The sequence below is a fragment of the Rhamphochromis longiceps genome, linkage group LG7, assembly GCF_057381845.1.
Source record: "Rhamphochromis longiceps isolate RC_006_pf linkage group LG7, R_longiceps_female_GT1.1, whole genome shotgun sequence".
Taxonomy (NCBI): domain Eukaryota; kingdom Metazoa; phylum Chordata; class Actinopteri; order Cichliformes; family Cichlidae; genus Rhamphochromis; species Rhamphochromis longiceps.
In genome coordinates this window covers 30,720,344-30,746,760 of record NC_140563.1, presented here as the reverse complement: position 1 = coordinate 30,746,760, position 26,417 = coordinate 30,720,344, and the positions used below count along the sequence as shown (strand labels likewise).

General features: G+C 39.9%; 1 protein-coding gene and 1 long non-coding RNA gene across 4 annotated transcripts in view; both read right to left on the bottom strand.

Annotated features, from left to right (window-relative positions):
* sh3glb2b (SH3-domain GRB2-like endophilin B2b) overlaps nucleotides 1-26,417 on the bottom strand; it is a 67,794-nt gene that overhangs the window by 14,232 nt on the left and 27,145 nt on the right. For all 3 annotated transcript variants that reach the window (XM_085413327.1, XM_085413326.1, XM_085413325.1), the window contains one exon: nucleotides 15,081-15,330. In XM_085413327.1, the coding sequence (XP_085269453.1) occupies nucleotides 15,081-15,330 (250 nt within the window). The remainder of the gene's footprint in view (nucleotides 1-15,080; nucleotides 15,331-26,417) is intronic.
* On the bottom strand, nucleotides 21,699-25,965 carry LOC146665603 (uncharacterized). Its single transcript, XR_014912631.1, has 2 exons — nucleotides 22,949-25,965; nucleotides 21,699-22,278 (listed from the first exon to the last, which is right to left on the bottom strand). It is a non-coding gene; the product is annotated as an uncharacterized LOC146665603 (long non-coding RNA).

Below are 26,417 nucleotides of genomic sequence, written 5' to 3'. Positions count from 1 at the left end.
TGCCTTTTTCCCCACATTTAACACATATGTCCGGAGTTTTGGGGTCAAATTTGTTTAATAATGTTGGGGTAATATATGTTCTCATTAACCATTTGTACTGGATTAGTTTAAATTGAGTGTTTATAGATTGTGTTTGGGCTTTCAAGCAAGCTTTTTGCCATTGCTCTGTAGTTATTCTACACTCTAAGTCTTGACACCATGCAAGTCTTTCTTTTTCTGAGGATGTTTGAGAGCCATCTCTGAGGTTACTGTAGAAGCGAGATATTAAACCCTTCCTCAGCTGATGGTTTATTGCTATGTCCTCTAATGAGTTTAGAGTGGGCAATGTTAGGGATTTTGGGGTTTTTGAAATGAAGCTTCTGATTTGAAGAAATTTAAAGAAATGTTTGGTTGGGATGCCAAATTTCTGTGTCAAGCCATTGAAACATAGTAAGGTGTCCTTGTCAAATAGGTCTGCAACTTTGCACAGGCCTCTGTCGGCCCACATTTTAAAGCCCAAATCTTTCCAACCGGGTTTAAAGGCCCTATTGCCCCAGATAGGTGAGAATTGGGATAGTGCTGGCGTTTCATTTTTAAACTTGAGTGCGTCAAACCACACACGAATGGTATTTTTAACAAAGAGGTTTGATGTATCTTTCATCAGATCTTTATACTTTGCAGAGTACAGGTAAGTGTTGAGTGGTAAGGGGGTAGTACTTGTCCTTTCTAAATTTACCCAGGGTAAGGTTGTTGTTGAAAACCAGCATGAGGCCGCAGAGAGCTGGGCAGCCCAGTAGTACCATTTGAGGTTTGGAACACAAAGACCTCCCCTGTCATACGGAAGATATAGTAGCGAAAGACGCAGTCTGGCTCGTCTGTTATTCCAAATGAATTTAATGAATATTGTTTTTGCCTTTGTGAAGAAGTCATCTGGAGGGCTGAGAGGAATGACTTGGAAGAAATATAGAAATTTTGGAAGGACGTTCATTTTGAGAATATTTACACGTCCAATCAACGAGATTGGCAGCATAGACCATCTATTGATTAAGTCAACAACAGAATTGATAGTAGGAGAGTAATTTGCATGTACCAAATCGTTAATTTTTGGAGTGATTTTTATACCTAGATAGGTAAGACTGTCTCTGGCAATTTGAAACGTTGTTTGAATAGGTGGTTTAGTTCTTTCAGAATGATTAAAGAAGAGGATGGCCGATTTGGATTCATTAATTTTATAACCGGAGATATTGCCAAAGAAGTTAATTGTTTTAAGTAGCTGGGGAATTGAGCTCATCCCAAAACCTTAAAGGCTTCCCATCTTACTGAGGCTGTGGTTTCGGATTTATTAAAGTAAAAATAGTCATCAATATTTTTGCCTACATATTCCAAAAATTTTTGATTGTGCAGTGTGGTTTTAAACGCCAAATAGGGTTACGTCTAAAAGCTGTTGTAACTGAGAAGTTAATCGTGGTTAATGAGTGGTCAGATATAAGCACACTTTTATATGAACAGCTGTTAATTCTGGAGATAAGAAAGTTTGAAATAAGAAAATAGTCTATGCGACTGCGGCTATTATGACTGGCTGAGTAGCAAGAGTATTCTCTCCCTGTTGGATTTTTTAATCTCCATATATCTTTAAGATTCAATTCAGACATAAAGTGTTGTATGGCTTGTCTAGATTTTGGGTGGGAAGAGTCTAAACCTGATGATCTATCAAGCCTAGGCTCTAGGGTACAATTAAAGTCCCCCCCAACAATTATCTCACCGTGGAGGGCTGCAATAGAGAGGAATAGATTATTATAAAAGCTGGGGTCGTCAATATTGGGGCCATATACATTAACTAATATTAAATCTTGGTTCAGCACGGAGCATTGTAGAATAATGAATCTCCCTGCAGGGTCCAAGATGGTTTTTTTAATACACATGGGCACTGATTTATGAATGAGTGTTGCCACTCCTCTAGCATGTGTTGAGAAGTGGCTAAAGAAAACCTGACCTGGCCATCTCCTCCTTATCCAGTCAGTTTCACTCGCGAGTAAGTGTGTTTCTTGAATAAAGACTATCTTTGGGTGATATTGTTTTATTCTATCCATTACTCTTTTCAGTTTAATATATTTCCTAAGGCCTCTTACATTCCAGGAAATTAGTTCAATATTTGAATAACTACTCATACAGTTTGTGCCCTTAGTAACCTGGGTTTGACTACATCTCGTCTCTCCTGTCGGAACTCACAAATTATTATTTCAAGAGCACTACACTTTAAAAACAATCTCTTATAAACAAAAAAAACAGAAAAAAAAAACAAAACAACCCAGAGACCTCCCGTCGGTGTAGATCTCAAAACCTTCCCCCCCAAAGTCATTGCAGCTTGGTTATGCATCAGATCCATGTAAAGGAGCTGATAAAGCGTCCTCAAGATTGAAGCTTTAAACTTAGGTCCGACCGTATTAACTAAAGAAGTGGCCACACAATGTAAATGAATGAAAAGATTTAAACATAACATATCTAAGGCCATCTACCGTATTTCCCGGACTACAAAGCACACCTGAATATTAGCCGCACAAGCTAAAATCAGGGGAAAATCCTGTTTTGTACATACATTAGCCGCACCTGACCAAAAGCCGCAGGTGTTTCAATATTGACTTATCATATGTAAGAGAATATGCACAAAGCGAATTGTCAGGAAAGAGATGGCTGTTTGGAGACACACCCCTTTTATTAATATTTTGAAAATCAAGTTATGGGTACATATTTGCACATGTGCTGTGCTTCATAAATGAGTAACAAATGTAGTACATAACAGTAACCTACAGCACACCAGAAAAATAGATTCAGACTACCTTTTAGGCTCAGGTGCAGTGACACGGCTTTAACAAGAAGAAAAGTCAGTCATTCACCACCATCTTCCTGCGCACTAAAACCACCAAAGTCCTCTTCTCCAGTGTCGGAAACGAACAGGCTCAGGATGGCTTCGTCATCCACTCTCAGCTTCTTTCCTTCATTGTCACTTTCAAAACCAAAGATAATCCTCATTGTCATTGTCAGTGTCGGAGTCGAACACCCTCTGAAGGGCCGTGGCGGTGTCCTCCTCTTCATCATGCAGCAGTCCAGCCCTTCGAAATCCGTTGGTGATCGTGGATGTTTGCACACTTTTCCACGCTGTCAGAATCCACCGGTAGAGTTGAGCACAACTTGCTTTTCGCAAGTTTATCGCCGCTCGTCATCCACGACTCCTGCTGAATGCGTAGCGCTACTTTGAAGTTTGTTTTTCGCGCTACTTGTACGGCACTATGTTGCCTGGCGGATGGACATGTGACCAACATACCACTCTTGAACCCCGATCCTTCCGCCAGGCAACGTAGTGCCGTACAACAGCGGAACAAACAAAACAAATCGTCTTACGATATCACAAAAATCATGGAAAATCTATAGAAAAGCCGCACCTGACTAAAAGCCGCAGGGTTCAAAGCTTGTGCAAAAAGTAGCGGCTTATAGCCCGACAATTACGGTATATCATACCTGTACACCAGCAGCCATTGTATGTCCGATTTGGAATTGTTCATCAGAGTTACACGTGTTTGATATGGTAGCGTTTCTGAGTGGGCGTGAAGTTTATCCCTCGTTTTGTTGCCGGACTTTTCGTATGAAATCTTCCACCTCCGCTGGTGTGTGGAAGAGGAGCCTGTTGTCATGGTGGAGAATCCTCATTTTTGCTGGAAAGATCAGTCCGAAGTTTATGTGCATTTCACGGAGTTGTTGTTTTACCTGGTTGTATTGTTTCTGCTGTTTCTGGACCTCCGTTGACAGATCAGGGAAAAACATAACGTGATGTCCGTTGTCAGACGTGCCGCTCTAATCACCCTTGTCTTGATAATTCAAGAATTTCATGATGATCACACGGGGTGGGCCATTTGGAGTGTTTCGGCCCTGTAGCCTGTGTGTTCAATGATAGGTGGGGATGGGAGCGCGTCCCGTCCCAAAACATCAATTAACCATGTTTGCAAGAATATTGTAATTTCTCCTTGTTCAGTGTTCTCGGGTAATCCGACGAGTCTCAGATTGGGTCTCCGGCTTCTATTTTCGAGGTCGTCCACCTTTAGCTGGAGATCCTGAAGTTTCTTATGAAGGGAAGCCTCTTTACTTGTGAGAGAAGAGACGTCGTCTTCAACTTTACTGATGCGAGTTTCTGCTGAGGTGAGCCTCTCCGAAAACACTCCAATTGCGTCTTTTATTTCTTGGTTTGATGTTATAACTTCTTGCAGTTGGGCAGTGAAGTGTATTTTCAGCGACTGAATTGCGGCCAAAACACTCGCCTCGGTCTGTTGGGCGCTAGCACTAGCTCCTTCCATCTTCTCGGTTTCAGGTTCGTTGCTAGGATTGTCGTCTGATCCATCCTTTCCGGCTGTTTTAGGCTTGGACCTATATTTAGTCGGCATTCTGGCTGTTTAGATCAAAGCAGAAGCTTAGGTCGGAGAGACAGCCGCTAAAAGGTTGGCTTTTAACCGCTGTTTAGGCGTACTTAAAGGACGTTGAGGTCAGAGCTCGAAGTCTCACTACCGTTCAGGTGGACGCCATAACCAATGTCATGCTGTACGGTTGACTTGTACCCAGGGGGTGACTCCCCTGGGTACAAGAAGAAGTCAGACTGTATAAAAGTTTATGAGAAAATAACAATATTGGTCTAATGCTACAGTCACAATAAGGAAAACAGTGACTTCACTGCAGAACAATCAAAATGATAGCAAAAGTGATTGTGTGTGCACTGAGCTCTCCTTGTTGAAAGCTGAAATGGGGATGGGAACCAGACCTTCAGTGGCGTGTCTAGAAAATTTTTGTTGGGGGGGCCAGGTAGGGGCACAGATTTGGAGAAGGGTGGCAGATTTAATTGGCAGATAATGTTTAAAAAAAAAATTCTACCAACCCTTAACCATAATTCAATAATCCTATAAACCTAATAACCAAATGCACTTTTAACTCTTATTAGAATGAGATTTTAACCACTACGGTGCAAAGTTTTTAGATACTGCGTTGATAAAGTACAAGAGATACAATCAGTGCTTTGTCAGTGTTTACTCAGCATTCAAGGACATCAATATTTGCATAGTATTTTTACTGACATGTAGTGCACATATGTTTTGGGCAAAAACATTTTTGAAAATTAAAATACGAACATTTGTAACAAACAATTGACAAATTAGCCAATGCCAATGCAAAACTTTATCTGCCTGTTAAAAAAAGAAGATAATCTTCTCACAAACTGGTGTTTGATTTTGAAACAGGAAAAAAGTGGGGAAACAAATGAAAAGACTAACATTTGAATAAAACCTGAAAGCAAGTAAATACTTTCTATGCTGCCTTATGGTAAACTTTGGTAATATTGATAAAGAACAACACTGGCTGATGATAAAATACAGTCAGCTGGCATGGTGACACTGCCAGTATTAACCTGCAGGGCTGGACTGGGACAAAAAAATTGGGCATTTTTACTACAGACCGACCCACCAGGTAGTAAAGCCATAAAGACTTTGAATGAAAACAAATGCTGTTGTGACAGTGATGTACAGTCTTGTTGGTATATGTATGATTTCTATACATTTTACGTCAGATAAAAACTTTGGTTGTAAGATTTAGATAATTATTTAATAAAAACTAGATATTTTAAATGAGAATAAGAAAGAAAAGTATTTCTTTGTGCCCACCTTTCCCTGTTAATGCCCTACCTGGCCCCCTGGCAAAACTTTGCTAGACCCGCCCCTGCACAGTTACCAGCTGTCAGCTACATAAAAAAGGATCCTGGTGTTATTTATCTCTCAGAAACAGTTGATAACTTCAACTCATTCATGTCACCTAAAAGGTAAACCTGTTTCTCCATCACCTGTTCAGCTCTGATGATTCAGTAAGGACATCTCCTGGTTTCATCTTCATGTTTCCCTCTCACCACATATCTAAACAGACATCATGACCAGCAGCTTTACAGCTGTGGCTCCAGCAAACATCAGCTGATACTAGAAATTAATATTAAATAAATTCTAACAACAGCTGATCAAGCTTAAACGTGCTGCTGTTGTTTAGCGCAATATCTGCTGGTTTCCTCTTTCTGGCGCAAAGTGGGCGATAAACAAACAAGAGAGAAAAGCCGATCAGCTGATCATTGATCAGTTTCATGATTGAAGTAGCAACAGGAGAGGGAGGGGGAGAGAATGAGAGAAGAGGCAGCTGTGCAGCATAAAGACAGAATAAATCCAGCTTTGTGTCTTTTTCCATTCTAGCTGAAGTTCGGGACAAACTGCGTCTCTTCTCAGCTCAATACGAAACGCGTAATATTTTCTCTGAATGAGGGACCATTCCATTTTTTTAAGGAGCCGTTGGCAACTCTACTAACCTTATGAATAAAATAAAGTTCACTATCAGTAACATCATAGCAACCGAACAGCTGTATAAAAACTCCAAGCTGGCTAGAACGCAGTATGAGTTATTGCAACTGACAGTAAAAAGTCAGCAACATGAAAATAAACTCCACCTAAACTTGGTTTATATCTGACCCAGATAGACTGCAGGTCATAACTTCTTACCTGAAGTTCAGTTCACCTGACACTCGGACTGGCGGCTGCTTCGGGTCTCTCCTCCTGCCTCCCCTTCCCTCATCCACCTGTTGCCTCTGTGGAAGCCCCGTCATAGCCACCACCAAACAACGGAGTTATTTCTACACATCGACCTGCATCTGGCCAATCCACCACCTCTCATTGTTCATGCCCTTACAAAATAAAAATAAAAAATAAGTCACCGGGCATATGCCCGGTATGCCCGATGGCCAGTCCAGCTATGTTAACCTGCAACCAAATTTGCAGCTCCATACAGCAATGTTACGACTTAGATTATATCTTATAACTCATAACTCTTATGTTAGCTGCCCTCAGTAGCATACTGTCTGAAATATTCCACAGCTGCAATAATTCTTTAAGTGTTATTTTTTTCCTTGGTATTCTAATTTCACCGAAGTTTACTAAACTCAACAAACTTAATATTACTTACCGGGACATTTATTCTGTCCTCATTTTCTTTCACCGAAAAATTGTTTCCTGCAGTGCCGTCTTTCGTGCTTGGCTCTCCTGCCTTTGCTAACGTGATGCGCATAGCGCAGAAGCGATGCTGCATTCACTTACACTCGGATATCTGAGCGTCACCGTGAAAACATAATCGGACATTTGATATTTGATTGAATTTTATTGTTTTGCCTTTGGGGTGGCACCTGGGGTGGCCAGTCTGGTTTGGGGGGTGGCCTGTGCCCCCCCAGGCCACCCCGCTGGACACGCCATTGCAGACCTTTGACCACTCATAGCTAGTTACCATCTTCAAAATGACCTCATTGTAACACAGGAATAAGAAGAACTCAGTCTGCGATTAGTTTGGACTGAATGGAGCCATGTTTGCAATCCATCAGCGATAAATCAGGGTATAATCCCAAATCTGTCTACAAAAGAAAACATACATACTTCAAGCAAGAACCTCAGATATGAAACAGAAATTTAAACAGTGACTTAGCTGCTGCAGGACAGCAATTTAAGTGCAAACATGAGTGCTCAGTAACTTTGGTTTGATATAGCAATGTAACCAAAACACAGGTTGCTAACTGAGTCGAGTCCTGTACTGCAGAAAGAGAAGACGAGTTGAGCTCATCGGTTTAGACTGACTCAGACTGACTGTAACATTTGGCAATCTGTGTTTATAAATTAGTGACTGCGGTCGGTCTGAGTCATGATAGTTTGCAGACTTTTTGACGCTCATACAATAACCAGTTGGTCACAGTAAACACTGTGCAAATACTTCTTTAATATTAAAAAAATAGTTCATTCTGTAAATGACGGTTATAATTAATGGAAATGGGATGATATAGATGGAGTGGTTTAGGGCTACTAAAAACTCTTTACTGTAAGCAGTGTTTCCAGTTCAAAACAAAAGATGGTGAAAAACAGTAAATGTGACGTTCTCTTAGTGTTGCTCACACTATTTCTGTTCATACGTTAACCATAGTGAGAGACGTTAGTGTTTATTGTGCTTAGGAAATTCTGTATTTTGAGTCGAGGGTCCATGTGCTTTCATTTAAGTTTCTGAGTGAATCTTTGGTTTCGTAATTTCCTCAGAAGAGCTAGAAACTGAGACAGTTGTTTAGCGTGCTCACTTTAAGTTCTCGTTTATTCATTGTGTTATTTTTTCATCTTGTGTAAATAAAGTCCCTTTCACTTCACACGTGCTTCTCCGCGTGCTGTCTGCATTAGACTATGTCCACACTAACCCAGATAGATTTGAAAACGCCGTTTTCATCTGAAAACGCTCTGCTTCCACACTAGTGTTTTCAGTCGTTTTCACAAAGTTATGCGTCCACACTGAAACGGCCGAAAACGCTTATGTTCCAGTACTGTGCATGCGTGAAGCGCAAGAAGATTCGGCCTGCCTCATTTCTGTCTGACGTTTATTTACTTTCTGGCTCTTTGAAACGTCGCAGCAAAAGGTTGAGGAAAAGCACCAAGTTTTTTTAAATAGACTAACAATGAGGTGGAGTTGTTGCTGCGAGTAACACAAAAGTACAAAGTTGCAAAAGCAAGTGAGAATTAAAGAATTTGAAGAAAAGCTATCTGGAGCATGTACAGACTGATATTAATCTTTAATAGGGCTGTCCAAGTTGAGAGCAAACAAAACAACTGCTGTATAATGCCCTTTATAACAATACAAGCATCACATGACTAAAATGCGTCACCGTTTTACAAAGTCTGCGTTTTCACTGTCCACACTGCGATGCAAACGCACCGTCTTCAAATGTATTCTTTTTCGAGAGCATTTTCAAAACGCGGCGTTTTCCTTGAGCAAAAACGTAGTCTCAGTGTGGACGGGAGGCCAAAACGGAGAGAAAACGATGCGTTTTCAAACGAAAACACATTAGTGTGGACGTAGCCTTAGAGTCCTCCCTTACCGCGCTCTCAGCCGTGAAAGCTTTGTTCTTCTAAAGCCAGCTACCCATATCAAGACAGGCCATTATTTCCTCACACCCAAAACATTAAAGATTTTTCTTCCTAGACCAGAACAGAACATCAAAAATGCTCAACCCCGGGCTTCTGCTTCCGGCCGATGGAGTAAGTAGCAGCGAAAGGCAGCTCCGCTAAGATTTTTGATTATCCAAACCTCCTGGGACACATATTGACTTTGATTTGGACCAAGATTCAACTGTACAAACTCCTCCTGACCAAAGCGAGTCATGAAGAGTAGTCGGAAATACACGCAAAAAACTTTGTCGTCAGCTTCTGCTACATCTGGCGGCGAAGAGCCACAACACGATATGGCGGACGAGAACTCGAACGATATTAAGATGCAGATAGATAACATGCATGAAAACTTACGTGAGGACATTTCCTCGCTAAGAGAAGAAGCTAAAGCAGACACCAATAAGCTTCGACATGAGCTATCACAGAAAATAGAGGCACTGCACGAAACTCATGCAGAAACAACAAGTATACAGAAGGACATGGAGCGGGCCCTCTGCGACACTACAGACAGGTTAACAGCCTTGGAGAAAGATCACGAAACCCTAAAGAAAGATTACAACAAGCTACACGACAAATGCCTGGATTTAGAAAATAGAAGCCGCAGAAACAATCTGCGTGTGGTGGGCATTAATGAGGACGCAGAGGGGGGAAACCCCAGCCGTTTCATGGCAGAATTTTTCTCAGAAGTGCTCGGGAAAGAAAATGATGATTCGCTTATCATGATAGACCGAGCCCACAGAACCCTCGCCCCGAAACCACGGACAGGGGAGCGCCCAAGAGCCATGATAGTCCGCCTGCACTACTACACCGACAGAGAGAAGATTTTACGATTGTCCAGGGAAAAAGGTCGCCTCTTCTACAAAGGATCACCTGTACACATCTTCCCGGACATGAATCCTGAGGTCAGCAAACTTCGAGCGTCATTCAACCCCGTGAAAGGGAAACTGCGGAATGCTGGCGTCCCGTACAGTCTGTACTACCCCGCGAAGCTGACTATAACGGTGAACAACGCTAAGCACTCATTCACAGATCCGCGCGAAGCAGAGAAGTTCGTCAGTACCCACGTCCAGAACCCAGCCACATCTACCGCTTAGCCACATCTTTACAAACATGACCCAGGAGGGAATAGCATATAATAATAGACAATCTTAAGGAGTTTAGTGGTGAGTCTGATGTCTACAGCCTGTAAAAAGCTGGACAAAAATTGTTTTTCTTTTCTTTGCAAATGAAGAAAGGGTTCCGGTTTGAGTTCATGAGGTTGTTCTTTAGTTTGGTTCAAGAAAGTTGTGAATTTCAGAGGATCACTTTTAGAAAGCTCAGAGTAAGATCCATCAACCACTCAGTAACAGTTAATAACTATTGGTACCTCTACTGAGAGAGCACCACAAAATCTTGTCAACTTTGTAACATGGAACTGTATGGGACTCAGGGGACCAGTGAAACGAGGAAACATTTTAGCTCACTTAAAAAAAGTAAACGCGGATATAATCTTTTTGCAAGAAACGCATCTATAAGTACAAGACCACAACAGATTACGATGCAAATGGATAGAACAAATATTTCACTCTGCGTTTAAAGCTGGAAGCAGAGGCACAGCCATACTGATCAAAAAATCGGTACCATTTACAGCAGCAAAAATACTACCAGACACTCAGGGTAGGTATGTTATTGTAACTGGCAAACTTTATGGTCATTTAGTTATGTTAGTAAATATTTACGCTCCGAATGTGGACGATGAGCAATTTATACGGTCGATAATATCAAAGCTTCCGGATATCGATACTCATCAATTAATCATAGGAGGTGATTTTAACTTGGTGTTAAATACTAACCTTGATAGATCATCGAGTAAACCTGCCAAAATATCTAAATCGGCAAAGGCCATCCAGGAATTTATGGGAAATTATGGAATAATTGATCCGTGGAGAGTTCAGAATCCTAATGTGCGACAATATTCATTCTATTCTCCGGTCCACCAGACATATACCAGGACTTTTTTTTAATCGATTCTAAATTTCTGCCATCAGTAAAGCACTGTGAATATGGCACAATAATGTTGTCAGATCACAGCCCCCTCCTTTTGCAACTAGCCCTCGGGTTCAATCACACAACAAAGATATGGAGATTTGATAATAGTTTATTATCAAATAAACAGGGGATAGAAGACATTAAGAACCAAATTGATTTCTACCTGTCAATTAACAACACTCCGGATATTACCAAGTCTACCTTGTGGGAAGCACTAAAAGCGTACATTTGGGGGCAGTTAATTTCGCGGAAGAGTCTAATGAATAAACAACAAAGAGAAGAAGAGAGACGTATAAAAGACAAGATACAGGAAGTAGATAGACAACACACAGCGCGGCCCTCAACAGTCTTGCACAAGAAGAAACTGTCCCTGCAAGCTGATTTAGAATTGATGTATACCGCAAGAACAGTCAAGCTTCTAACCAGGGCAAAATATAAATATTATGAACAGGGGGAAAGGATGGGTAAAGTTCTAGCACAACAAATCAAGAGACAAGCAGCAACAAGATTGATCACAGAAATTCGCACCAATACGGGACAAATAACGAGGGACCCAAAGGAGATAAATAGTATATTCAGAAGTTTCTATGTAGACTTATACGCCTCAGAATCAAAAAAGAACCCCGCACTATTTGAGATTTTCTTTAACAAGTTTAGTGTACCTGTGATCAACCCAGACAAAGTAGAACAACTCGAAAAATCCATAACTATACAAGAGCTACAGCAAGCAATAGATAATTTACAGAACTCCAAAGCTCCAGGTCCAGACAGTTATACTTCGGAATTTTACAAGGCCTTTAAAGACCATATCTCACCCCTGTTACTAGAAGTATATAATGAGGCGCTGGACAAAAAAGCCCTACCGCCGACTTTATATCAGGCAAGCATCTCTTTGATCTATAAAAAAGAAAAAGATCCTTTAGACCCGGCTTCATATAGACCGATCAGCTTAATTAATGTAGATAATAAGATACTTGCAAAGATTTTGGCAACACGCCTGGAAACTGTTCTGCCAACAATTATATCTCAGGACCAAACAGGATTCATTAAAGACAGGCAGCTGTTTTTTAATATTAGAAGACTTTTAAACATTATCTATACGCAAGACAAGCACAATCCTAGTCCTGAAATTTTGCTTTCTTTGGACATGGAGAAGGCCTTCGACAGGGTCGAGTGGGATTATCTCTTCTCGACCCTGTCGAGGTTCGGATTTGGCCCTAAATTTATTTCTCTGGTTAAACTACTATACATCCAACCAAAAGTGTCGGTACAAACAAACAATGTCCACTCCGACTATTTCGATCTGAATCGTTCAACAAGACAAGGCTGTCCTCTTTCACCTCTGCTTTTTGCGTTGGCTATTGAACCTTTAGCTCTTCTACTGCGCTCAACAGACGAATATACAGGGATCAGAAGGGGAAAAGCAGAACATAAAGTCTCGCTTTATGCAGATGATTTACTACTGTATATTTCTAACCCTGCAAAATCAGTCCCAGTCATCATGGAAATTTTGCAGAATTTTGGAGAAGTGTCAGGATACAAATTGAATTTATCTAAAAGTGTGCTATTCCCAGTCAACTCTAAAGCAATAGGTAACCCAAGTTGTTTCAATACCTTGCCATTTCGGGTTTCTAATCAGTTCCAATATCTTGGAATAAATATCACTCAGGATTATTATGGTTTATTTAAACACAATCTCTCTAAACTATATGATGAAACCAAAAATAACATAGACAAATGGATTAATCTACCAATTTCACTAGCAGGGAGGATAAACATTGTTAGAATGAATATTCTTCCCAAATTCTTATTTTTATTTCAGTGTATCCCTATTGTGATTAATAAAGCCTGTTTTAATAAATTAGGCTCCTTAATATCCTATTTCATATGGAACAGAAAGAATCCAAGAATCAAGAAAAGCTACCTACAGAGACCGACATGTCAGGGGGGGATGGGGTTACCATGCTTCCGTCTATATTATTGGTCATGTAATGTTCGTTCCATGTCGTTTTGGTTGCAGACTAAGGGGGCCGACTGGACAACGATGGAGAATGAAAGCTTCTCCTCATTAGAAGCTATGATCTATTCAGCTCTCCCTATCCCTAAACATGACTTTAAAAATCCTGTAGTCTCTCATACAATTAAAATCTGGACACAGATAAGGAAACATTTCGGGTGGAGGGAAGCTTCCATACTAACTCCACTCATGAATAACGCAACATTCACACCATCACTTTCAAACATTTCATTTCTCCAATGGAACCACAAGGGGCTGCACTCAATAAAGGATTTATTCATCAACAAGGTTTTTCCCACATTCCGGCAACTGCAAGAAAAATTTGACTTGCATAGTAATGACTTTTTCAAATACTTACAGAGCAGAAGCTTTGTAAGGAGGCTTTTTCCATCTTTTCCAGGTCGGCCCCCAGACTCTGCCTTAGATAACTTATTTCAGTTTGATCCACTCAAGAAAGGACTAATAACAAAAATTCACAACGCACTCACAACTGGATGGAACTGTCACACTTGACTATCTGAGAGAGGCCTGGCAGTGTGACCTTGGTACGAGAATTACAGATAATCAATGGACAAAAGCCCAGGAAAATGTACACTCTTCCTCTGTTTGCATTCGTCATGGACTCTTACAGTTTAAAGTGCTACATAGACTCCATTTATCAAAGTTGAAACTGTCAAAAATGTTCCCCAATGTAAACTCGTCCTGCGAAAGATGTAAACAGCAACCTGCTTCACTGGCGCATATGTTTTGGAATTGTCCCTGTATAACAACATATTGGAATAATGTCTTTCATATCTTGTCTAAAATTCTAAAAAAACCACTTAAGCCAGACCCAATCTGTGCTTTATTTGGAGTGAAGCCGGTTGTTGTAGACCTATCAGCCACCCAAAATAATGTGATACGTTTTGTGACGCTGCTGGCACGCCGTTTGATTCTACTAAATTGGAAACAAAAGGTGCCTCCTACCACATCAGCGTTAATACAAGATGTATTGAGACACTTGCAGCTGGAAAGAATTAAACTCCTACTAAAGGGGAGGTTGGAGGAATTCCATTCAACCTGGCAATCTTTTATAGATTTCTTCAATACTGTACAGATATAAATGGTCACTGAGCCTCATTGTTAGTTCGATAAATAGCATCCTCTGTCCAACGTTGTTTGTTGTTGCCTTTTTTTTTTTTTTTTACTGTGTTTAATTTCTATTGTATATATGTAATCATTTATATTTGAATCTTAGTTGCCTTTTATGATAAAGAACACTGGAAAACCAAATAAAGAGATTTGAGAAAAAAAAAAAATGCTCAACCCCAAATCAGAAAAGACAGACAGAAATGGTGCTACATGGCTCAGTCCACGACATCTGCTGGAAAAATAACCAAAAATATGTTCAAGGTCACGGCGTGTCCAAGGGGTTTTTAGGTTTTGGAAAGTTGTTCTCTCAAATCTTTGAAACATCAACATTTTTTCTTTAGGACTTTTTCAGAAATATAGGGTTGTGGTTTGTGTGGCCTGAACTTTAGAAGTTAAACTACAAATGTCTGATCTGACATTAGACACTCTTTCAAGTTCCGTCTCTTTAGTGCAAACCCTGCGTGATAATAATGACTGCACTATTGCAATCGGGGGATTCACAGCCTGTCAATAGATATCTTTTTAAAAGTTGAGAATCATGTCTCGACCTGACGTCGGGATTTTAGGCCAATGAGTTTTCAAAGGGATCACAAAAAAATGCTACACATGCCCATGCGCTCTTTCTATTCATACTCGTAGCCTTAGGCTCAGGAGTGTCTGAGACGAAGGCAGGTGCTGGTTTGTCTCACATGCCATTGAAACAAACACTAACAGTTTGCATTGTTTTGGACAGCTTATATCTGTATTTTGTGTGGAAACATTGAAAGCTGCAAAAAGATTCCAAAAAAAGGCGACCTATAGCAATAAGGCATTTGAAGAGCCACACTTCACTTACAAGTGAAGTGAAGTGAAGTGTGTGTATGTGGTGACTCAGCTTGACTCTGCTGTACCTCATCAGCCAACAATGACAGCTCACTGGTGTCGTGGGCATCATAATCATACAGGACCCTGGCCTTCCTGGCACCCGTGACGGGCAGCTGTGACTGCTCCATGGCGAGCGTGACCGGCTTCTGGCTGGATGAGGAGGAGGCGGCAGGGACAGCGGCTCCGGAGGATGCCGGTCCAGACAGAAAGGCGGGGGACACAGGGTTGGGGCAGACGGAGGCAGAGGAGTGGGGTGCACTGACAGCATTAGCACATCTGTGTGAAGACACATACATGGTAGGTATGGTTTACTTACTGTAAACAAACATTTTATGCCTTCCAAAAAGGAAGAAATAAAAATTATTATTTACAAAAAATAATTTAAAGCCTATTTTTATTGAAAGAATCTCAAAAACTTTAAGGCTTTATTGGTGTTTCTTTTTTTCTTCTAGTGTATGCAATTATTTCGGGGGGGGGGGGGGGGGGGGGGGCAGTTGGACTTTTAGCAACAGTTTTATAAGCAAAAAGCTTTCATCTCTCACTTCATAACCTCATACACGACCCCAGGATCCACTGCTTCAGAATTACTGGCAGGCCTGTTTAGAAGCTGGGCTGTCCTGATGTGGAGTCATGCAGCTGAAATACGTACAAAATGTTAAAACCACATTTTGCTGATGGCCATTCCCCCAAAATCTCCTCATATCTTCCATCCTCCAGCTCCTCTGAGGAGACTGAAGTGTTCCCAAGCCGGCCAAGAGATGTAACCCCCCCACAGTTACAACTTTCCCCACGATGGCTTAAATCAGGGGTGTCAAACTCAAATACACAGTGGGCCAAAATTCAAAACTGGAACAAGGTCGCGGGCTAACATCAATATTTATTGTAAAAAAAAATCTTCCTCCAGATTTAAGAATGAATCTCTTCTTATGGACTCAAACAAGTTTTGCTGAAAAACTGAATATGAAACAAGCAAAGCTTAATACTAAACAATATATATATTATCTGTATAATACCAGTAGGCCAGCTCTAATAATAATTTGGTATGGCCAAATGTAATTAGGCCAGAGTTTGACACCTATGGCTTAAATGAACGTGGGGTCCAGTGAAAGCAGCAGTTTTGTTTACATGGTTTGGCATGAGCTCTAAAACTCATAGACCAGGGTCAGCATTAATGCGAGCATCACTGATGATGATGTAAACAAGCATAACAAGACAACATCAAAAAAAGTTTTTTCCAGTTTAAACTATGTTACCGGAGGTTACGAAAAAGACGGCAGCTCAGTGTCTGGACCTCGTGTACATGTTTTGACACCATCCTGGTTTCTGATATGATTGAGTCCACATGAGAGAGATACTCCCATACAGCTTATGACAAAATTTAATCCGAAGTGATTGATGGCCCTAATCACGACCTTTTGACCTCCCCCCTCCCCCCCGGAAGTGTGTAATGAGCGTGACGAATCGCATCCGGAGAAGGGGGGGTGAACCCCGGAAGCGCGCCATCTGTTGCTAAGCGTGACGAATTGCATCCTGAAAAGGGAGGGGGGAAACCTCCGGAAGCGCGCCATCTGTTGCTAAGCATGTCGAATTGCATCCTGAGAAGGGAGGGGGGAAACCTCCGGAAGAGCGCCATCTGTTGTTGGGAAAAAAAGTTTTTAGTGGGAGGGAGTGCAGCAGGGGAGGAGAATAAAAAAGCAGAGAGGTGGAGTCCGTCACAATTTCTAAGGCACAGACGCAAGATGGATTTCCTTCTGCAGCCCAGCAGCGTTCCTGTGTCCGATGAGATCTGCTCTCCCAAAGAAGAAGGCTTTGAATATGACATATTCAAATACAGCATATTTACTATGGAAGGCCTCGATCCGGACCTTATGACCCTACCGGAAATACTCCGGAAGTGTCTAGTCATTTTCAGACCTGATGCGTCATGTTCCCTAAGCACAGTGGTGATGCAGCAGCTGATTCTGTGCTGTATAGAGAGACAGAGCGGCAGCTAGTTTTCTGCAAACTCATAGTCTGAATTCTGTTTCAATATTATGACAATTTTCTCTGTTTTTTTTTTTACAATAGCGGGTGTAATTTTACTTTCTTAAGCTGCACCGGCGTTTGTAATGGAAATAAAGAGTGACTTCCTGTAGAGATTTCAATAGTATTTTTATTTTCCTATAATACAGACGCTGTAAAAAACCTTTAAGATACACCATAGCTTGTGATGAAAAGAAGAACTTTCTATCCGTTTGTAACCTACAGGCTGCCTATGTGTAAAAAACGAATAAATATCCCTTAGTGAATACTACTTTTCCTTTTGAGAGACTGAAAAACAAACCATAATTGCAGCGACAGGCGATCTTGTTTCACACACACACACACACACACACACACACACACACACACACACACACACACACACACACACACACACACACACACACACACACACACACACACCCCGCGGGTCAAGGAGGAGTTTTTTCCTTCATTACTTTTACAATGGGTTTTCTCAATAGATAGAAAATGATGACGTTGAGGAGTCAACAGCCGATATTATCATTGCTTGTAACCCGGTAAATAATTTCGTACATCTCCTCCCCTAAAATAAGCCTTAGCGGAAAAAAAAGCTCATATTCGAATAAGTTTATTCCCCTCTGTGGGAAAGAGTTTTTTTCTCAGAGTCAACCATGAGGCGAGTTTTGTCAACAGCAAGAACAACTGTTGCCCATAAAGTAAAACAAATATCCGCCTCTAAGTCGTATTTTACCGTTGCAGAATGTGGAAAACAGACAGCCCTCACAGGAGGCACCATAGTTAAAATATTTAAATTTCAACTAAATTTGTAGTAATGATCGGATTTCCTCACTTATCTACACCACACTCCTTGTCCTTGATTTCTTATCGTTTCTTATCGTTCCTCTGTCCCTTAATAGAAACCACATATATAGAAACTATCCTCCCTTTCAGTTGTCTTTTGCACTTCCATATCGCAAAGCAGTTACTGTAGGTTATTTTCTGCTTATGCATTAATGTAATTAATTAACTTATTTATCCTTAAGTAAGGTAATGACTTGAGTTCTAATGCTTTTTGTCTCTTGAGTTAGCTGTCAATGTGGGATTTTTTTCCCCTTTTGTCCAGTTAAAGCTGCCTTTCATTCTTCAACACAGCTTAAACTCTAATAGGTAAGCTTTCTTGTAATTTCTTAGTTCTGCAGGCTTCTTGAAAGACATCCGAGACTCTTCTTTGGATGCTGGCTGCCTTTTGTTTTGTTTTCTGTCAAGATGATCCCACACTGCTTCGATTATCTTGAGGTTCGAACCCTGGAGAGATCAATCCATGACTGATGCGTTGTTTCATCCAGGCATACTTTGACTACATTGGCAGTATGTTTGCGATCATTGTCGTACTGAAAAATGAAGTTGAAGCCAATCAGACACTACGTGGTATTACATGGTCGATCAAAATCTGGTGGAACTTTTCTACATTCATAATTTGATTAATTTGGATAAGAGCTCCAACAACACTGGCTGAAATCCATCCTCAAAGCACGGTAGAGTATCCACGCTGTGTTAAAGACAGCTATAGACATTCACTGTTGTATCTCTCTTCGGACCTCTTCCATGCATATTTCAAATTTGGATTCATTACTCCATAAGACATATTACAGCTGATTTCTTTTTCCAGTCAATTTCTTGTGTAATTTGGCACACCTCAGCCTTATTTTTCTCTGTTCTCCTTCCTTAAGAATGGCTTATTAACAGTCACCCTTCCAACTCAGATAACTTTTGATGAGGTTTCATGAAATGTTTACAGCACTTGAGTTACTCGCCACGGCCATCCTAAATGCTAAAAACACTAAACTTTAATTCTAAATTACGTAATTAACGTTAACCAGAAAAAACAAGCCAAAGTCGAAATGTTGCTGAGCTGACCTGTGGTATGCTATGTCTTCTAAAGCACGTATAATGTAAACAGAACTGGTCTTTGCACAGAAGCCTGTGGAGCTTCATAATTAACCTCAGTGTGTGAAGAGGACTCTCCATTTAATAATAGCTGTAATAAAATGTTCTGGCCGACGGTGTTAAACGCTGCACTTGGGTCTAGCAGGGAAGATTTCAACTTTTCAATATGAATGAAGGCTGAAAACTGATTAGATTAATGTCTGATGATCTTTTCCGTGCTTCTTCAAGTTTGTAACACCAAACATATTAAAGGATGATGTAAGGCTCACAGGAAGAGTTTAATTAGACACACATTTACTATTTTCTTTATACTCTTTCTTTCTTGACATGTTTAATATGATTACTATCAGAGGAGAAAATGAACCTTGTGTAGTCTAAAAACTTTTTTATTTAATCAAACTGTAATGTTGTTGAACTCTGACGGACGTGTCTTTTAATCTTGTCAACAAATCCTTAATCATCTAAATCTGCCATTTATCATCTTGTAAAATGTTCCCTCTGCTTCTGTTGCACATCTCCCCCGACACTCTCTGCTTCACCTGTCCTGTGCAGGTGGTCCAACCCCTGCCTGCCTCCTTAAACTGGGGTGTTTAAATCTCTTTACCTGTGTTGTGAACTTCACACAAAGTTTGTGGTAACAAAATCAAACTGACGAGGATCTCGTTTGAAAAACACACACACTCACGAGACAAAATAAAAACAGACTGCTCAAAGCAAAAGCAGAGCCCTCACAGCTGGTAGTACAAACACAGTGACAACATGCGTATTAGATACCCTCAGTGCCAAAAGCATAAATATGAAAAAAATGTGATCACCAAGAATATCCTAAAAATGGCATTGAGGTGCGTGTTACAGTAAAGAAAAAAAAAAAGTAGCCAAATTTTCATCGGAAAATGTTGAATTTTAGTAAAAACAATGCTCTGTAGTTTGATACTGTCGTTACAGACAAAGCAGATGTTTAAAGCCTTTGGACGCACATTTGAAATGCACTCATTCTCCTTATCAGCTGGAAACATTAAAGCCGTAAAATGACTTTTTCAAACGGATAAAAACTATTGAACAGCAGCAATGTTGAGCCTGTTCCAAAATTTGAATGTACATGTGTTGAAGGTGCGGGTCTTGTTGAATTATTAAACATACTTTCTTTAATTTTTCGAGCCACAAAAACAACAACTTTTAATTTCTTCTGCTTGAGTCTCGGCCTCGGGTAGCTCTACTTATCATTGCTCAGTCAGTTGTCTGTTTGCGCTACTTTTTCAAGGAGCAGCGGATTATTGGTAAGGGTGACTTTATGTGTTTAGCTACTTAAGTGGAAGTACTGTGGATAGTTTTACCTTACATACATAAGGCTGACAGTACAGCTTCTGAGGTAACTGTTTACAAAATGTTATATTCTATCCACAAATTCTTTGCAATTTTACATTGATAAACATTATCCTTAACACATTTGGCCCACATAAAGTACTATGGCCATCACACTGTCATTTAGAATTGTTTAAATAACTCGTGTCTTAAGTCCTTCCATCAAACAGAAAAAAAAAAAAGTCGCATGGTTCACTTTATATTTCTAACATTTTGTGATATAAAGTCGTTCATAACAAACTGAAAGGCCGGGAGTTTAAAATGCAAACCGATGGAAGCAGAAGTAGAAGACTATAATGTCTCAGAGCACACGGTGTCTATTAATGTGTAGACATGTATAAATAAGAGCTTAATAAAGATGCTTAATTTCTTAAGAAATAAACAGGTGGAGTGATCTTTATCAAAAGTGGATGTTGCATCTGTGGCTAAACCACTGTACCCAAAAAAAACTTTAAAAATCTACTGTGTGTGAGGCTGTGTAAGTAAAGCTTGCCCTTCACACCTGCGTGTAATAAACCATTTGTTGGGGGTTGTGGATTTGGCACCTCAGCATTGTGAAAGTGGGGAAACATGTTTCTGGCTGTGCATAAGATTCCTCCTTACAACTTAGAATCTCAGTTCTAAATGAAATTCAGATTTTTTTTAAGTATGGCTAATGTATTATTTGACTTCTAAGGCACACACACACACACACACACACACACACACACACACACACACACACACACAAGAACAACACAGAGAAGAAGAAGAGGGGGTCGTTTTACTACACATCATAAAAACGCAATCATTCATCTTCCAACTGTATCTTTCTGTTCTGTCTTTAGAATCATAGGTTGTTTACTGAGCCGTACTTTGGGAGTCATACTATTGTGATACTGGGGAGAAAAGGGTAAGGTTTGATAGACTAAACCCTTACACACACACACACACATAACTTGAAAAACCTAAAGAGTGTGTGAGACTGCTAGCTGTGTTGTTCAGCATTAAACTCATCTACAAATGTGTTAGTAAAGAGTGACTTGTACTTCTGTCCCATTAAGCAACGGTTTAACAAATTTCACTGCAAACTATAAAAGGAATCTGGATTTATATAGAACATAGTAGTGATGGATTAAGTGCAGGAAACACTAGTATAAGGTGTCTATTGAACAAATCTCCTTCAGCGTTCAAAATGACCAAAGTGAGGCCTACAGGCGTTTCTCTCGGTTGGTTGTGTTCAGGGAAAAAGCAGCTAAATACACTGAGATTGCTCCCCATTGTTAGTGAGTTAACTCTGGATATCTGTAGGTTTTGTCAAACTTGGAGTGAACAAAAGCAGAAAAACAGTAAAAGATGCAGACAGTGAAAGTCTGGTTTATTTCATGAACACAATGAAACATTTTACAGTCCACAGAGCAAAGTAGCATACATGATAAATAGATACACATAACATGAGAAGTAAAACTCGTCGTCTTACCACATGTTATATTCTGTAAACTTAAAATAACCACAGAAATTAGAGTTTAGTGTTTTAAGTCATCTATTAAAAAACATGAGTCAACATTACTGAAGTGACGCTTTAACGATGCGTCTTATCACCGTGTTTATGATGATAAAACATGTTCTCTCGTTAGTAGATGTCAGCGCTGTCACTTGTCATGAAAATGTCCAGAGCCAGGGTTCCTCTTTAATTACCATTGATCATTAATAGGGTCACAAAAGATTTGTCACATTATCCCCATAAACAAAATGCTTTTATAGAAATCATTGTGATACAAATATTTAGATTCTTGATTCACAATGTGCACGAACTCAAAATCTTTAGAGGTTCATATTTATAAAGTATCGCAAATAATACATTTATACCATTGTATGAGCTACACTTCTTGTAAAAACTGATTGAAAAAAGCTCCTGTCGTGACCTTCCTTCTGTGAGGACACACACACACACACACACAGAGAGAGAGAGAGAGGGGGAAGATCATTAGGATTGGAGGCGTTTTTGGATTTTCACTTATTGTTGGCTTTACAGTCACATAAAATTCATTCCAATTTTTTTGCCTTTGCTTCAATTAAGGTGTTTCTTTAAATCTACAGCAGCTTCCTTTTCAAAAAGTTTACTGACATAGTAAGGAAGTAGCTAGGGAACTCAGTAAGTATGAGCAACAACAGCTTAGGGGCTGTTTCTACAATAAAGAGGAATTCATCATCATCTGCAGTTCATCAAAAAAAACAAAAAAACAACAACAATTCAGCAGATCCTCAAAGTATGGATACAATCTGTTTTCAGCTGTAGAGGTACGCTTCATGTACTTATCAACATGCAGTTTAGAGGCTTGCATTAGAGTGCTTTGGTACTTGGGCCTCTTTTATTTAGCACGGTTATACCATTGTGTATTTAGCTATATAAATATGCTCAAGAGTCTATTGTATGTTTGTCATGCAATTAAAAATTCAAAAATATAATTTTTAAATCAGTAACTTTGCAAATTTAGAGGAAATGTTTTTGGATAACAAATGTGTCACATTTTCAACAGGGTTTGAATAATCAGCGTTAACACAGAGACATTTATGCGCTGGGTATAACAGACATCCTTACCTTGGAGCAGAGAAACACGGTGTATTGTTGCTTTTCTCTATTGTATAAGCAGCGCCCGACTGTCAGAAACGCTCTGTGCGGGTAGCAAAGTCGGATCCGACGCACATCCAGGAATCCGTGTGAAAGAAAGGTCTCACTGCAGCTAGGCTCTCAGGATAGTCAGGCTTTTATTTATATTTGCATTCTGGTGCGTTAAAGCAGCCTTTGTGTCCCGCTTGGATCCTCATTCCGAAAATTCAGATATTTAAATAAAATGGTGAATTGGCTAGTGATGAGGAGCCACTTAGATCCGTAAAATGAGGTTTGATTAAATTAAACTCTTATGAACAGCTATGAACTCTACCTCTCTGCTGATGTGTTCCAAACAAGCAATGTTTTCTACAAGTCCAAACTGTGTGCTAACTACCTCACACCGCTGTGTCTGGGATCCGAAAAAAAAAGTTAAAACGCTATACCTTGCGGCAGTTGTGAAGTGCTGAGGAAACTACTGTGTGTCTGATGGGGTGTTTTTATATAGGTGGACTTGGTTTCAGTTGGCCTCTGACATGATAAGATAAAATAAAGGAAACTGATTGTAATGGAACTACAGTGCTGGGATGCTCTTGATAAGGGAGCCTCTTTTATTGTTTTATGACTTGTTTTGCTGACTGTTGAGGGCCTAACTGTAACCAACTCTGTCTAACTGTTGCAGAGTTAAGAATCTGTAGTTTTTAGAAGTAACACAAGAAAAGTTTATTTCTAAAGGAATACCTGTTGTTTGTGGTGCTCTATTTAAAACTATTAGTGTCATGAACCGAAGTTCAGCGCACAAGCTGGACCCAGAAGCAGAGCCAACACACACAGGAGTACGAGAAAATAAACTTTATTTTAACTGAAGGTGTCCCGGGAGGGTAGAAGGAAAACACGCGTGAAACTCGAGAAACCAAGGACCGGGAGATGAGTCGCGCAGGAACGCCGAAAACGGGACTGTGGGAGGCTGCAACAGAAACAGGACAAGAATTATTGGGGCGCGGGGAAATAGCAGCATACGTGGGGGAAGAGTATGAGTCTTACGGTGACAGCGGGGCCGTGGGAGCCGGAGGGAGGGGTGAGGGTCCGCGCTAAATTTGCAAAGTTACTGATTTAAAAATTATATTTTTGAATTTTTAATTGCATGACAAACATACAATAGACTCTTGAGCATATTTATATAGCTAAATACACAATGGTATAACCGTGCTAAATAAAAGAGGCCCAAGTACCAAAGCACTCTAATGCAAGCCTCTAAACTGCATGTTGATAAGTACATGAAGCGTACCTCTACAGCTGAAAACAGATTGTATCCATACTTTGAGGATCTGCTGAATTGTTGTTTTTTTTTTTTTTTTTTGATGAACTGCAGATGATGATGAATTCCTCTTTATTGTAGAAACAGTCCCTAAGCTGTTGTTGCTCATACTTACTGAGTTCCCTAGCTACTTCCTTACTATGTCAGTAAACTTTTTGAAAAGGAAGCTGCTGTAGATTTAAAGAAACACCTTAATTGAAGCAAAGGCAAAAAAATTGGAATGAATTTTATGTGACTGTAAAGCCAACAATAAGTGAAAATCCAAAAACGCCTCCAATCCTAATGATCTTCCCCCTCTCTCTCTCTCTCTCTCTCTGTGTGTGTGTGTGTGTGTGTCCTCACAGAAGGAAGGTCACGACAGGAGCTTTTTTCAATCAGTTTTTTACAAGAAGTGTAGCTCATACAATGGTATAAATGTATTATTTGCGATACTTTATAAATATGAACCTCTAAAGATTTTGAGTTCGTGCACATTGTGAATCAAGAATCTAAATATTTGTATCACAATGATTTCTATAAAAGCATTTTGTTTATGGGGATAATGTGACAAATCTTTTGTGACCCTATTAATGATCAATGGTGATTAAAGAGGAACCCTGGCTCTGGACATTTTCATGACAAGTGACAGCGCTGACATCTACTAACGAGAGAACATGTTTTATCATCATAAACACGGTGATAAGACGCATCGTTAAAGCGTCACTTCAGTAATGTTGACTCATGTTTTTTAATAGATGACTTAAAACACTAAACTCTAATTTCTGTGGTTATTTTAAGTTTACAGAATATAACATGTGGTAAGACGACGAGTTTTACTTCTCATGTTATGTGTATCTATTTATCATGTATGCTACTTTGCTCTGTGGACTGTAAAATGTTTCATTGTGTTCATGAAATAAACCAGACTTTCACTGTCTGCATCTTTTACTGTTTTTCTGCTTTTGTTCACTCCAAGTTTGACAAAACCTACAGATATCCAGAGTTAACTCACTAACAATGGGGAGCAATCTCAGTGTATTTAGCTGCTTTTTCCCTGAACACAACCAACCGAGAGAAACGCCTGTAGGCCTCACTTTGGTCATTTTGAACGCTGAAGGAGATTTGTTCAATAGACACCTTATACTAGTGTTTCCTGCACTTAATCCATCACTACTATGTTCTATATAAATCCAGATTCCTTTTATAGTTTGCAGTGAAATTTGTTAAACCGTTGCTTAATGGGACAGAAGTACAAGTCACTCTTTACTAACACATTTGTAGATGAGTTTAATGCTGAACAACACAGCTAGCAGTCTCACACACTCTTTAGGTTTTTCAAGTTATGTGTGTGTGTGTGTGTAAGGGTTTAGTCTATCAAACCTTACCCTTTTCTCCCCAGTATCACAATAGTATGACTCCCAAAGTACGGCTCAGTAAACAACCTATGATTCTAAAGACAGAACAGAAAGATACAGTTGGAAGATGAATGATTGCGTTTTTATGATGTGTAGTAAAACGACCCCCTCTTCTTCTTCTCTGTGTTGTTCTTGTGTGTGTGTGTGTGTGTGTGTGTGTGTGTGTGTGTGTGTGTGTGTGTGTGTGTGTGTGTGTGTGTGTGTGTGTGTGTGTGCCTTAGAAGTCAAATAATACATTAGCCATACTTAAAAAAAATCTGAATTTCATTTAGAACTGAGATTCTAAGTTGTAAGGAGGAATCTTATGCACAGCCAGAAACATGTTTCCCCACTTTCACAATGCTGAGGTGCCAAATCCACAACCCCCAACAAATGGTTTATTACACGCAGGTGTGAAGGGCAAGCTTTACTTACACAGCCTCACACACAGTAGATTTTTAAAGTTTTTTTTGGGTACAGTGGTTTAGCCACAGATGCAACATCCACTTTTGATAAAGATCACTCCACCTGTTTATTTCTTAAGAAATTAAGCATCTTTATTAAGCTCTTATTTATACATGTCTACACATTAATAGACACCGTGTGCTCTGAGACATTATAGTCTTCTACTTCTGCTTCCATCGGTTTGCATTTTAAACTCCCGGCCTTTCAGTTTGTTATGAACGACTTTATATCACAAAATGTTAGAAATATAAAGTGAACCATGCGACTTTTTTTTTTTTCTGTTTGATGGAAGGACTTAAGACAC